Here is a 13,837-nt window from a genome sequence, read left to right as displayed (position 1 = left end):
GGTGTCGTCCTAGTTGGCTCGCCCGTGATGTATGCTTAAGGAGCAAACTGAGAGACACCCAGGGTGAGAGGTGTGGTGTGTTGTGATATGAGGCTGGTGCAGATCAGGAACCAAGCCGTACCGTCGGAATTAGCTCCGAAGTGTCTATATAGACGACTAAGTTGATTTCTAATCAACTTGGCTCATTGTTGTATATATAGGCTCATGTATCCCTCGGAAATAACAACTCAATTCATACCTCTGAACTACAACAGGTTATGAGCCCGGGAGCATAATCTCGGCTGCCGTCTCTACTCATCTGAGAATCATCTCATCAATCTTGATTATATATCTACCCCGCTTTCGCAATCATCACTATGTCTGCTCTGGTCCATGACTCTCCTGACCGAGCCGTCACGGCCATCGAACCTCTGACGGGAAGCGATAACTTCGCGACCTGGAAACGTCTCATGACCTCCTACCTCAAAGCCAGGCAGGTCTGGGATGTCGTGTCGGGCGACCTTCAGCGTCCCGACTGTCTCTTCAAGTACGCCAAACCTATTACGGCGGACATCCACCCCTTGGTGGAGCCCCACCTCAATGGGGCGGTGAGGCAGCGAGCCATTGAAGCGCGCCTCGAAGTGGAGGTCCAGGCATTCGAGCGCCACCGTGAATGGTCGCGCCGCGAAGCCGAGGCCTACCACACCATCTTCCGGTACCTGTCCCCCCACATCAGCATTCATGTCGCGGGACTAGAGACGTCCCGTGACCTTTGGAATGAACTTGAAGAACGGTACCGGCGAATGGAACTCGCCACTTTCTGCGAACTGTTTGCTCAACTTCGCGAGACAACCGGCGAACGATGTGCCAGTGCGCGTGATTTTGTTGATCGCGTACGGCTGCTTGTACATCGATTGAATGCCATTGCTCCAGGATCAATCGGTGACAAGACACATATTGCAATTCTGCTCACGCAGATCGGACCGGAATACATCCTGGTTGTGGATGCGATCCAGAATGACAAGGATCCGGTCAACCCGACCACGATCGGAAATCGGCTGTCCAACGCCGAGCAGACGGTCCGACGAAAGGAGTCTCCCGTGCCCCCGCAGGGAGTCCCAGGACCGTCAATAAATGCAGTGCAGAGAAATCCCAAGAAATGTACCTACTGCAGGAAGCGCGGCCATGTGGTCGCGGAGTGCTGGAAGAAACAGCGCGAAATTCACCCGCCTAGGGACCATGCCCTGAAGGCTGAACGGAGTGCTTCCGGCTCACCAAGAAACAACATGCAAAATATACTGTCAAGCCAGAGAGAAGATCGGCAGGGCCCGCCGACTTCCAAGAGACCGAGGATCAATATCGTGAGGGCGAGGGTGACGACCCTCTATACCCACGCACCGCAACCCCGGTGGATCCTGGACTCGGCCGCCACCAGCCACATCTGCTGGGACCGGAGCTGCTTCAGCAGTCTGCGGCCCCACCGCGAGATGCTGGACACGGCGGGCGATCCAGTGGAAGCCGAAGGGATTGGTACGGTGAAGCTCACGCTCCGGGGGAAGTTCAACCAACCCCTGGTGTTAAAGAATGTATACTTCGCGCCACGCGTCGGGATGAACCTGATCAGCGTGCCGAAGCTGTTGCGAGACCGCTACTCGGTGGTGGCGCACCCACAGAACGTCTTTGTGCAACGCCGAGGACGGACCGTGGGGACTGCCTACCATGCGGAGGAGGATCTGTTGATCCTGCGGTGCCATGTGAGCAGAAGATCTCGAGAGCGAGTCCAACTGGCGAGGGCGCCGGCGACCTGTGGCCATGCAGATTCCCTGGAACCGCAGGCGGTGGCCATGGACGTCGACGACCCTCAGGAGTCAAGTGACGCAGAATGCGCAACGTCAACCTCTGAACTCGGTGGTGAAGCTGTGATACTCGAGGAAGATGCGTGCAAAGGAGTGGACCAGGCCTCCGAAGCGTTGTGGCACGCTCGGATGGGACATCTGAACCGGGGAGACTTGAGGGTGGTCCTCCGGCAGACCGGCACTCCGTACCGACCGCTAACGCAGGCGCAGCTGCTGGCAACGCCGCAGTGCCCAGCGTGTATGTCGGGTAAGCAGCATCAGAAGAGGAACTCCCGTGCAAGACGGCCACGTCTGCATTCAACGAGAATCTTTGAAATGATCCATTCGGACATCATGGAGATGCCGATCGCCAAAGATGGCTCCAGGTACGTGATCACCTTTACTGACGATTATTCTCGTGGCTCGTGGGCATATGCCATGAGATGGAAGCATGAAGCGCTCCAGAAGTTCCGACTATTTGCGGCCTGGGTGCACCGACAGTTCGGTGCCCAGATCAAGAGGTTCCTCACCGACAACGGGAGAGAATACCTGCCGATCGGAGCACACCTCGAGACCCAGGGAGTTGAGTTTGACACCTCGCCACCATACTGCAAAGGACAGAATGGTCTGGCCGAACGCACGAATCGCACTATCCGGGAGCGGATCAACACGCTCCTGTCTGATGCGAACCTTCCTCCTTCCTGGTGGACCGAGCTTGTGGACACGGTGGTCTATCTGAAGTTGCGCGCGCCAGCATCGATTTTGCAGAAGAAGACCCCGTACGAAATCATTTACGGGAAGCCGCCCTCGCTGTTGCATCTGCGACGGATTGGCTCCCGCGCATGGGTGTTGATCCCGAAAGAGCATCGAGCCAAACTTGGACCCAGATCCTCCGAGTGCCGATTGCTAGGTTACAGTGAACCGAACCAGTACAAGCTGTATGAAATTCATTCAGGTAAGACAGTATTTTCCCGTGATGTCGAGTTCGATGAGAGGACCCCAGTGGCGCCACTCATCGAGGGGGAAACAGGCAACGACCTCCCGGACAACGCTCCTCCATCACCTGTCTTTTCACCAGTGGTGCCACCTCCATCTAGCGCACTGCCTACGCCACCAGCATCGCCTCCAGGTTTGGCTGAACGACTGAAAACGCCATCTCAGCATGTGGAAACATTTCCACCGGTCAATCCAATCGAACAGGAAGCAGAGTCCACACAGGACCTCGGCTATTCCATCTATGGCCGCAGAAGAAGACCCTCACGGCGCTTACTGGAATCACTTGGCAAAGTGTACACCGCAGGCGCACTGAATACTGCATCTGCGCGCACAGTCGATCCGTCGACTTTCCACGAGGCCGTGTCGTGCCCGAATCAACTGGAATGGTGGGCAGCCATCCAGAAAGAATATGCGTCTCTTCTCGAACACGGAACATGGGAAAAGGTTCTACGAACAGACGTACCCGCCGGAGATCATGTGATCGGCTGCAAATGGGTCTTTAAGACCAAAACCAACGGAACGCGCAAAGCGCGACTGGTCATCAAAGGCTACCGGCAGAAGCACGGCATCGACTACCATGAAACATTTGCTGCGGTGTCACGGATGGACTCGGTCCGCTGCATCATCGCCAGCGCCGTGTTACGAGGATGGAAGCTTCACCAATTTGATGCGGTCACTGCATTCTTACATGGTGACGTTGACTCTTCCATCTACATGGAGTTGCCTGAAGGCTTCGAAGAACCGGGATATGTTTGCCGGCTTCGTCGTTCCTTGTATGGACTCAAGCAGGCCCCGCGGATTTGGTACCAATGCGTCCACCGCGTTCTGGCCGCTCATGGCTTCACCATGGCACAATCGGACAACTGCGTGTTCTATAAATCCAATTGCGTGATCTGCGTCTACGTCGATGACTTTCTCGTTGCTGCATCAACCTCGCACGAGATAGACCAAGTGCAACGAGCACTGGAAAAAGAATTCCGATTGAACGACCTTGGAACTCCACGTTCGTTCCTCGGGATCCAATTAGACTACCATGCCGACGGAGCCGTTTCCATTCACCAACAACAGTACATCCAAAAGGTTCTTTCCGACTTTGGCATGGAAACCTGCCAGGCGAAATCTACCCCTATGAATCCCAAGCAAGACTTGAATCGCCGCCCAGACGAAGAACCTCCGGATGAGGAAACAAAAGCACGATACGCAACCGCCATCGGTTCATTGATGTATCTGATGGTCGGAACGCGGCCGGACATTGCGTTCGCGCTGGGCACGTTGAGTCGCTTCACGTCTCAGCCGCAATCGCACCATCAGGTTGCCCTGCAGCGATTGCTTCGCTATGTCAAAGCCACGCAATGCCATCGCATTACATACCGCAGTGGTCAGTTGATCGGATACACAGATGCCGACTTCGGTGGCTCCGTCGTCACTGATGGGGCATACTCCACGTCTGGCTATGTGTTCCAACTTGCAGGCGCACCAGTCTCCTGGTCGTCCAAGAGACAGGGGGAAGTGGCCACGTCGACGACTCATGCCGAGTACATTGGACAATACAATGCCCTTCTACATCTGCAGTGGCTCCGCACCTTCCTAGCAGAAACGCAAATGTACCGGTCCCCGGTCACCAACATCATGGCTGACAACCAGTCCGCTATTGCCCTCTCGCGCAATCCCGAGTTCCACAAACGGACCAAACATTTCAACGTGAAATTCCATTATCAGCGAGCAGTGCTGAATGCTGGCGAGATTGGTCTTCAATATGTTCCTACTCAGGAACAGGCCGCTGACGGTCTCACCAAGCCGTTGGGACCTACGGCTTTTGCCAAGTTCTGTAGTCTTCTAGGAATCGAAGCCTTGGAGACTCGGAGGCAACAAACGTGACAGCGCAGGCGCTCTTTCCACTTTATTTTCCCACGAAGGTTTTTGAGTGGTTTTACCGAGGCTTGCCTACACAGCGTTAATCCAGTATCGCCTTGCCAGCAAAGCGATCCTGAGGGGGAATGTTGTGATATGAGGCTGGTGCAGATCAGGAACCAAGCCGTACCGTCGGAATTAGCTCCGAAGTGTCTATATAGACGACTAAGTTGATTTCTAATCAACTTGGCTCATTGTTGTATATATAGGCTCATGTATCCCTCGGAAATAACAACTCAATTCATACCTCTGAACTACAACATGGTGAACCTCAAAAGACCAGAAGCCTCATTTATCGGGTGAAAAACTGGGGTAGTGGTCTATGCAAGTAGACCTGTCGAAGCTACTTAATGTCTTTTGGGCCAAGACCTTCAGCTTCCGCGACAACGATCAGTGCGTGTGTGGCGCGCAAAAAACAGTCACCCACGTAGACCTCGACATGGTCCGGTTCCGGTTCCATGATTTGAGACCCGGACCGCCAAGAGAACCGCTAGGAGAACCGCCAAGTGGTATAAAAGTGCATTAAACACGATTCATAAGCAAATAAATTCCTTATTAGGAGGTTTTATACTGAAGAAATTTCTTGGCGGTTCCTAGAGTTCGAAGGTTAGGACCGCCAAGACAAGTCTTGGCGGTTCTATGTCGAGGTCTACACCCACGTGCTGGTGGACTGCCCAAATTTGAGGGAAATTCGACGAAAGTTAAGGACTGAAGCTGGGGACGCGTTTAACAGCGTATCAAGTTTGCTGGGAGGCTCAACTGAAGGTGAGAAAGGTAAACCAGACACCGTGTCGCGGGCTAGGACGGTCAAAGCTGTCCTAGACTTCGCTGAGGCGTCACAACGATTCAAAAGCCGCGCGCCATGAGGGCAGCCTAACAACATGAACGGCAAACAGGCCACGAGAGGCCTTGACGAGGCTCCAAGTTCGTTTTCAGGAAGTGGAACATCAGACATGTACATACACGGTGATACATAGTTGTTGTAGCCTGTATATCGCTTTGCGAGAGGTCAGGGTAAATGATATCATCCATCCATCCATCCATCCATCCGTCTGTACTGCATGCTGAGAAGCGATTAAATTAAAACAAGTTATGACAGAGAATGCTTTCGATCCTTCCGGAATAAAGTGAGTCGCACATGATCTTAAAAACCGTGGACATAACGAAGAAAAATAATGGTCACTTTGATCGAGAAAACCGTGGTCAGCTTGGAAATCATGGTCAAGGTAAATCACAACTACACTATTTAAGTCGGTCTGAATCTCTGAAAGGCGGCAAAGCTTGATTTCCTTTTTTCATAAAATACCAAATTATCATCAATGCACGGGTCTCCATCTTCTGGTATGCCTATGCAGGGGTTTACCTGCCCTCACTGTTTCATGCCATGTTTTTTCAGTGAACCTGCGTCCCTTTCCAATCCTTCATTTGGGGGTTCAGCTTTTGGTGCCCCTGCGGCATTTTACAAGCCTCCATTGGGGGGTTCGAATATCGGTAAACCTGCGGCCTTTTCCAAGCCTTCATTTGGGGGTACAGATTTTGGTGCCCCTGCGGCCTTTTCCAAGCCTCACGAAAGCTCGCCCAAGTCAACATCCAACGACACAGTACATGTTGTGAAGTTGCCGCGGGAAAGATTGCGACCGGATCATCATGAATCCTTTGAGAGAGCCACCCCGTATCTACGTATACTGTACGAAGGATTTGTCCAAAACCCAAAAGTGACGCTCCAAAGGACATTTAGTAAAGAGAGAAAGCGTTCTGCGGCAGCGTCTGCAGCCATTAAGGAACTCGATCGCATCAGTGGGGGAATGCAATCGAGAGAATTGCAAGAATTGCACGCTGGAGGAGAGACGGGCCCTTTCTGTATCGAGTGGGAAAGATTTGGTGAGTTATGGCATTTGGCTTTTGATCCACCTCTACAGTCAGATAGGCAGGAAGTTGAGAAGGAAGTGGAGGAGAAACTGCTGAACCATGTTGAAAGATTCGTATATCCATATGGATGGGCAAAGCTACCCCCACACTATCCCTGATATATCTGTATTGAGGTTGGAAACCTGCTAGGTCGCGAATGATATGTTCAGAATGCTATAGGTTTACCAATGCTACTTAAATGAATTATATACTATATTCAGTTTAGTTGAGTCTTATTGATTCTAGATTTTTAGCGGTTATTTGTTCCAACACCCTTCTTAGCTCCTTGATGAGCCCTATTATCTCCGGAAATTCCGATGTTTTTCTGATATGAGCTACTTTTTTCCATAGGAATTGTGTTATTAAAAGTGAATGGACACTAAAATTATGGATAGAGGACAATATCTACATGGATTAAGATATCCTGAAAGTGGATGGCCGAGAGTGTGACTATTTGACCGATGTGATGGGAGACTATGACCGAGTCTAAGGTGACAACTCGATGAACCGTAGCCGAGCATTACGTTCTTAAAATGACATGGTTCAGATTGACTGCCCTCCCTAGAGCAGTTTCGTGATGTTCCAACTGACTTCGGCTTCCAGTGTCCGAGGTTAGGAGGCAATTCTATAAGTGCCCGTAGCAGGTCACTATGCCTAAAATAGTATGGTTCAGATTGACTACCTTCCACAACCTGATGTATAGTGGAGGATATACAACCCTAAAGATTCCTGTCAAAGAAATTGCTAGAAAGCTGCACCTTGCCAGGTATGAGAACTTCAGTCAAGATCACAAGTTAAAGCACCCTATTCCGCTCTCTTCAAACTCGCCGATCAGAGCATTTCGACTCAGCTCTTCCACACGGTCTTCACGCAATTGCCGAACCAAAAGCAATGCAACGATGAATATGATGACGAGACATTCAATACGCTCGCTCGTGAGTTTGCCAGCAAGGTACCGGAGCAACTATTCAGCCCAGCAGAAGTTCTTTTCGTGAGGCATCCCGGCAAAAGAATGTGTCCTTTTCATATACTCTTTAAGGTTGTCTTCTTGCTCTTGTTTATTTTATTTTGAATTTTTTGTTACCTTTTTCTTGTCTTTTCTTTTCTGAAGTACTGGCCCCACTACATCCCCTGACGAAACCGTGATCATCTCTAAAACCGTGGTCATCTCTAAAATCGTGGTCAGGCTAACTGGAGGCTATATATTTAAGTCTGTTCGGATCTCATTTGAACGGCAGCAACAATTGGCTTTTGTCACGTTTAATACTTTACTTATCCTACTTGCTCTCAATCAAGTCATTTGAAAGAAAAAGAAAAAAAAGACATCTGAAAGCAGCTGCCCCTGCCCCCGGACTTCACGAAAAAAAGAAACACCAAAAAAAAGGAGAATTTATTGAGAAAAGACAATATGCCGACGCCCGATCTCAAAGACTTTCGCGCACAATTGGAAACCCCAGACACTGAGCGCCCTACACCCCAGGCTCCAGCTCAGGGAACAGCCACGGGTCATGTACCCGTGCAGGCTGCCGCCCAAGCTCCTGCCCAGACTCCCGCTCTTGTCACGCCCGAGCCCCAACAGCATCAGAGATCTAGTTCCGCAGACACTGACATGGAGGAGGATGAGGAGGATCTCAGTCACAACGAGAAATTGCTTATAATCAGAGCAATCTCTGACGCATCTGACGACCCAACCACGTTTAAGAACGCACTTGATAATGCTCTTCCGTTTGCCGTGGATTTCAGAAAGCTACAAGCGCTTCTCCATCCCGACAAATATCACGGAGAGGAAAAGATTCAAGCTCAAAAGGCTTTCCAAAGTATGTGTACCGTTACAGATGTCGTTGGAATATTGACTAATTACATCAGAGCTATTATCATTTCGCGAAAAGTCTGGAGGTCTTCTCCCGGGCGAGGCCGATAGGCATACTAATTTCTATTACGGGAATGATGCGAGCCGCCCAGTAGAACATGTTGAAGGCCGGCTATCCTCGTACCACAAAGATGCGCATGAGCGAGCAACCCCGCATCTCAAAGTGCTTTTTTCTGCATTAGAAAAAAATACAAGACTGAATCCTCAGGCGAACTTGGAAGGCCTAGACGAAAAGGCCAAGGCCGCTGTTGCCGCGCTTGACAGCATCAACGCCGAGATGAGGGTTGGAAACGAACGAATGAAGAAAGACCCTGATCTCGGGACGATCCGGTACCCTGATTTATTTGGGCGCTGGAGAGTATTTTTCCTGCAACCGGAGCTGATACCTACGCAAAGCGCTGCGAATTTACAATGGTGTGAGAAATTTCATTATCCAAATGAATGGGCCAATTTCGGCGCATCGGAGTCTTCTGCCAATTCGTCTGCCAATTCGCAGCCGCAGGCTGGCGCAGACATACCAGGAAACAGTATTCAGCTTTGGAATTCTACTGGTGGACAGACGCGTACAATCGCTATCGTACCAAGAAAGACAACGCGCTCTATAAATCCCGGCTACACATCAAGCGGTGAAACGATACGCATGATTCAATGGCTTGGCAAAATAAGTGCCCGCTTTGTGGTGGAAGGTGCGCAGTAGTAGGGTGCGGCTTGTATCAAGCGCTGCCGCAGGGGGTCAACCGGCATTGGACGGAGCTACCAGGGCTAATATCCCAAGCACACTTCGTGAAGAACAACATATCCGAGAACTTCGCGATCAAGTCAGAGCCGGTGGTCAATAAGGTCTTAACTGGCTGGCTGTCGGAGAATTAGAACCGGGAAAAAGCAGGCTTCCATTCATCGTGGCTGGCTTTTGGCACCAGGGGCCAACCACTCCGCTGCGGGGGGAAGGTGTTCCACGGTCTGCTCTCAAAAAGATACTCGCACCCCGTGAGGCAGACAGACTGATTGCCGAAAACATGATCGGTGACCCTGGATACTCCGTGAAAGAGGCACTTGCAATCCTTTCCCCTGTTGCGAATAGTCATTACAGATCAGGAGCACCATTGGCACTTCCCGACAAGGAGCAAAATTTCTATCCGTGGTTCCCATCCATGCCTCAGCAGTTTCCTCCTGCTCTGAATGCGCCGCAAGTGCCTCATTTCCAACAGCCGTCAGCCTCTGCCCAATTCCCATTCTCACCACAATATCAACAGCCATCAGCTCCTACCCAATTCCAGTTACCACCACAGTTCCAACAATCATTTCTACCCAGGCGCTTTCGCTGCTCCTCAGCCCTTCTTCGATTTTTCGAAACAGGCACCCGCTACCCAAATTCCACAGCGGGAAGAGGAGCTGTGAGTCGTTAATGGCTATGCGCTAGATAAGTTCCAACTCGAGGATAGTAACAGTACTTCTAGCCACGTTGATGGTCATACAAGGAAAACCATAAAGCTGCCATGGAGCACCTTGAATAACACAACGGAGGAACTCAATACATGTCTGTGTTCTATTTAGTTATCTTGGAGAATCCATTCATCGCCTTTCATAACCCAACCACCAGTAAGGATGATTGTCCAATATGCACATAAATATATTCGTAACAAGGTTTATTCCGAAGCTAAATGGGATTTGCACAATCTATTCAGTCCAAAGCCCTCTCACCTTCCCCCCTCATTTTATTCTAGTTCTAAAGAGCCGTGGTCTTCCATGCCTCCCACTCCTCTTTTCCAAGGTTCAAGGCCCGCTTGAGTCCTGCGAAGTTATACGGAAGTGTCTGCATATCTAGGAAAGAGCTCTCAGACCCATGAGCGAAGAAAAACCTTTGAGCCATTCCGTCCTCGATGACACACCTGGCAAGATCTTCACGGACCCTTTCGCGAAAGATGTTAGCTAGCCGCAATTTATCCTCGCCTAGCACGTTAAAGCCATTGTAGAACTCAGTCACCGGCCACGCAAAAATATATACGACGGGCTCATCATGTAGGCGACCACCAAGGAAGAGTCTCACGGCTTGCGAAACCGTGGTCTGAAAACCGTGGTTGACCACGGTTTTTATGTTCCTCGCATAACAGTTATTTAAGGTTGACACTGCTATTTTCAACTCCTCTCAATACACCGAGAATGTTGAAAAGCCTTCCTACAAACTTCGGCCAAATGCTGGCCGGTCTCTATCAAGACCAGATTCGGAACGCCGATTAAAAGGCTAAAGCAGTCAAAGTTTCCGAAGGCAAGCCTTCTTCACTACGATCGTTGATGCTGGCTCTAACCACATAAAAGGTCGCTCACAGAGACTTGATAAACCAAAACTATCTCAATATCATCTAGAGGCACGCCATAAAGCGACTCCATACCTATATACCCTATATTTCACCATGGTCGACAATCCATTTGTTTGCTTTTACAACCCGATCTCAGAAAGCCAAATTCCACCTAAAGCAGCAAGAGACGCCATCAGGGAGCTTGACAGAATCAATAGCCGCTTAATGGACAGAAACATTGCCAATGGTTTAGATCTTGGCCTCGGTCAAATCCAGTGGCAGCCCTTTGTCGCAAAGTGGAAAACAATCCTTTTCATGTTAAACACTCCCCAGCCCGGAGAACCGGAAACAAAACCATTTATGCTCGCCCTTTCAGATATGTGCAAAGAATACGACTATCCAAGCGCATGGGCCTGTCTACCTCCTAGGGAGCCAGCAGAGACGCATGGAGTTAACAAGATAAAGACCGAGTAAGGAATTGGTCGACTTCTACCTAAATCGCTTAAAAGTCGTGCAATTCCACTAGCCTTAGTATAGAACAGATGTCGAAATGTATGGATCTAGTAGCTCGAGATCGCTATGCTATACCGCTTAATATAATATATTCTTTTCATGATAGAACAGGATGGTGCTTAATTACGCTCGAGATATCGGCTAAAAGTTAGACAAGGGAATGGAATTATGTACAATGCCATATAAGTTCATGGGGCCTTCGATTTATGCAATTTCGGAAGCTAAAGAAGGAACTACTGTGGTTTGTTCGCACTACGGGGCAGTGGACTAATATTTTGCTCAAGTAAAGGACCCGGTGCAGCCTCAATTCACTGACTGCACATGGTGGGAATGCCCCTCGAGTTTATCTTCCGGCCACGTCAGAAAAGATGTGGTCGTGCGAGGAGCCGCAACTGGACCTGCTCTTCGACCGACCGGCCGGCCTAGATTGCAGGCGCTAAGAATGCACTTCCCCTGCGCCACTCATTCTCCGTCACTGGGGTCATCTGCTTCATGGAAATATTTGGTGGCGGGGTCGCTAACATGCACACTCTGTGGCCCACTCATTGACGACAACACGGATTAGATTATGGGAAGGCTCTATGCCTATTTGCCGTTTGATATTGACATTCAATCCTATACATTTAGGTCTTGTTGCCCTCGATACCTATTAATAAAGTACGGGGGTGGTGAATGGTAGAGACACCTCTAGGATGCTAAGCGCCGACACGCCATGACCACGATTTCCGTGACCACAATATCCATGACCACGATTTCCATGGCCACGATTTCCATGACCACGATTTCCCCGCGACTTTCTGCTCAGAACAGTGGTTTCTGCCCATCATGCGTGACACAGCAATAATATTTAAACTCCCTAGCTCTACATAATGCCTCTGGTCTTATACACAACTGAGGAACAATTTGTCAAAATGCCGAAGCTACTCTCACGCATTGCCCGGAAACTCGGGATGTTAGGAGTCTATATCATTATTGTTCGAAAGAATTCCGGTTCAATTCGTGTAATTGAATCCAAATTCCCCCTCAGACTCGATAATAGATGTATGTTGCCGTTCTGTATTTATCTTATGGCTATTATCCGATCTGATCTCTTACAAGTTGATGTACACCTTTCTATGCCGTACGACTACCGCACACAGGGTTCGAACAGTCATCTCTATCAGAAGGAAATTGCTTAAGATGGCGCCTCTTGATCACAGCGTCGCCGTATGGGGGGATCTGTATCAGCTTCTGCAAACGCTCTTTGACCTTCCAGTCGACGTGAGGGGCTCTAGAGGGCAACGATTCGACGCAGGTGATTTGCTCGCTCGTCTCAGCCAGAGTGGGCAAAGGGCCGCCGAACTGGTCCAGGAACATCCTGGCGGCTGAGCAAGAAACTTAGCCTAATAAACATTTCGAGTGTGTGATTTGCTCGCTGTTCGTCTGGTGTAATTACAGGTCAACGCGCCGGTCTGATAAACACAACGTAGCGACAGCTAGGGCTCAATGGGACCACGTGATGTTGACATCAAAACTCTACTATTCAAGCAAAATATACCTTATCTAGTACTTCCATAATTGAAAAGAAAAGAAAGAGAGAATTGTTCATCAACGGCTAGATATTCGGTGGCCAAATTCACATCGTTGGGCTAACAGCGATCACAAAATTCTTTGTAGCTGATTTTGTAGCCAATCACCAGCGTTATTGTCCAAATTATCCACAAGATGACGCTTAAGGTCCTCCCCGCTATGCGAATAAATCATGCGGTTGATTGATATGCGCATGTCACTGGGGGGCAGGAAATCCATCATCAGAAGACTGTATAGCAAGACCATACATTCCAAGTCCGTATTGCCAACACTCTGCCCCACTAGATCCTCAATAAATGCCGAAGGGGCATACCCTATATGCTGAGAAAGAATACTGGATAGTAAATGGGCAGTAATGGGCCCATCATCACATCGGGTCAAAGAAACGATGTACGAGGTGACAGCGCTGTATTCAATCATGAACTGGGGGTTGTCCATTTCATCGACTAAATAGTTAGTTAGATATCTGCTACACGTGAGATCAAAGAATAACATACAGAATTGTCTTATAAGGCGTGGTAATCGTGAAGTGAGAGGTGTTATTGACATGGCTTAGGAAAAAGAGGTAAAAAGCCAATTGACTGCAATGCTTCGCAGAAAAATTACCTGGGAAAAGAGACACTTTATAGCTTTCGTTGGCTCTTGGTTAATTGGTGCCTCGGGCATAAAGTACACCTTTGATATCCAGAATATTCAAATCAAATCAGGAAATTCTTCTAGTTTGTCAATTTACCAACAACCAAAAAACCAGAAAAAGAAAAAAACAATTTCTGGAGTGATAAACATTTAGTGTTCAATTGGTCCAAAACAACTATACTCCTTGATTAATAGGAGTAAACGATATAGATCACTCTCGAACTTACAGGTTCCACATATCAATATAGTAGTTAGATAGAGACTGAGAGACATCTTAGTCCTGTGATATGATCAGTTTCTTTAATAGGATAATTGGATAATTT

General features: G+C 49.2%; 4 protein-coding genes across 4 annotated transcripts; 3 read left to right on the top strand and 1 right to left on the bottom strand.

The window, feature by feature from the left end:
- Positions 1-356: 356 nt before the first annotated feature.
- Positions 357-4,688, top strand: N7508_007543 (uncharacterized protein; the record flags this gene model as incomplete). The annotated part of the gene is made up of 1 exon (XM_058465607.1): positions 357-4,688. The coding sequence occupies one exon, from the start codon at positions 357-359 to the stop codon at positions 4,686-4,688; it is 4,332 nt and encodes a 1,443-aa protein (XP_058318009.1).
- Positions 4,689-8,037: 3,349 nt separating this feature from the next.
- Positions 8,038-9,196, top strand: N7508_007542 (uncharacterized protein; the record flags this gene model as incomplete). Its single annotated transcript, XM_058465606.1, has 2 exons — positions 8,038-8,446; positions 8,496-9,196. 2 exons carry the CDS (start codon positions 8,038-8,040, stop codon positions 9,194-9,196), a joined length of 1,110 nt encoding a protein of 369 aa, XP_058318008.1.
- A 319-nt stretch (positions 9,197-9,515) lies between these two features.
- Positions 9,516-9,897, top strand: N7508_007541 (uncharacterized protein; the record flags this gene model as incomplete). The annotated part of the gene is made up of 2 exons (XM_058465605.1): positions 9,516-9,709; positions 9,777-9,897. 2 exons carry the CDS (start codon positions 9,516-9,518, stop codon positions 9,895-9,897), a joined length of 315 nt encoding a protein of 104 aa, XP_058318007.1.
- Positions 9,898-12,422: 2,525 nt separating this feature from the next.
- On the bottom strand, positions 12,423-12,665 carry N7508_007540 (uncharacterized protein; the record flags this gene model as incomplete). The annotated part of the gene is made up of 1 exon (XM_058465604.1): positions 12,423-12,665. One exon carries the CDS (start codon positions 12,663-12,665, stop codon positions 12,423-12,425), a length of 243 nt encoding a protein of 80 aa, XP_058318006.1.
- Between the last annotated feature and the right edge of the window lie 1,172 nt (positions 12,666-13,837).

The sequence above is a fragment of the Penicillium antarcticum genome (genome assembly GCF_028974205.1).
Source record: "Penicillium antarcticum strain IBT 31339 chromosome Unknown utg000007l_segment0_segment0, whole genome shotgun sequence".
In the NCBI taxonomy this organism is placed as follows: domain Eukaryota; kingdom Fungi; phylum Ascomycota; class Eurotiomycetes; order Eurotiales; family Aspergillaceae; genus Penicillium; species Penicillium antarcticum.
This window is presented reverse-complemented; position numbering and strand designations above follow the sequence as displayed.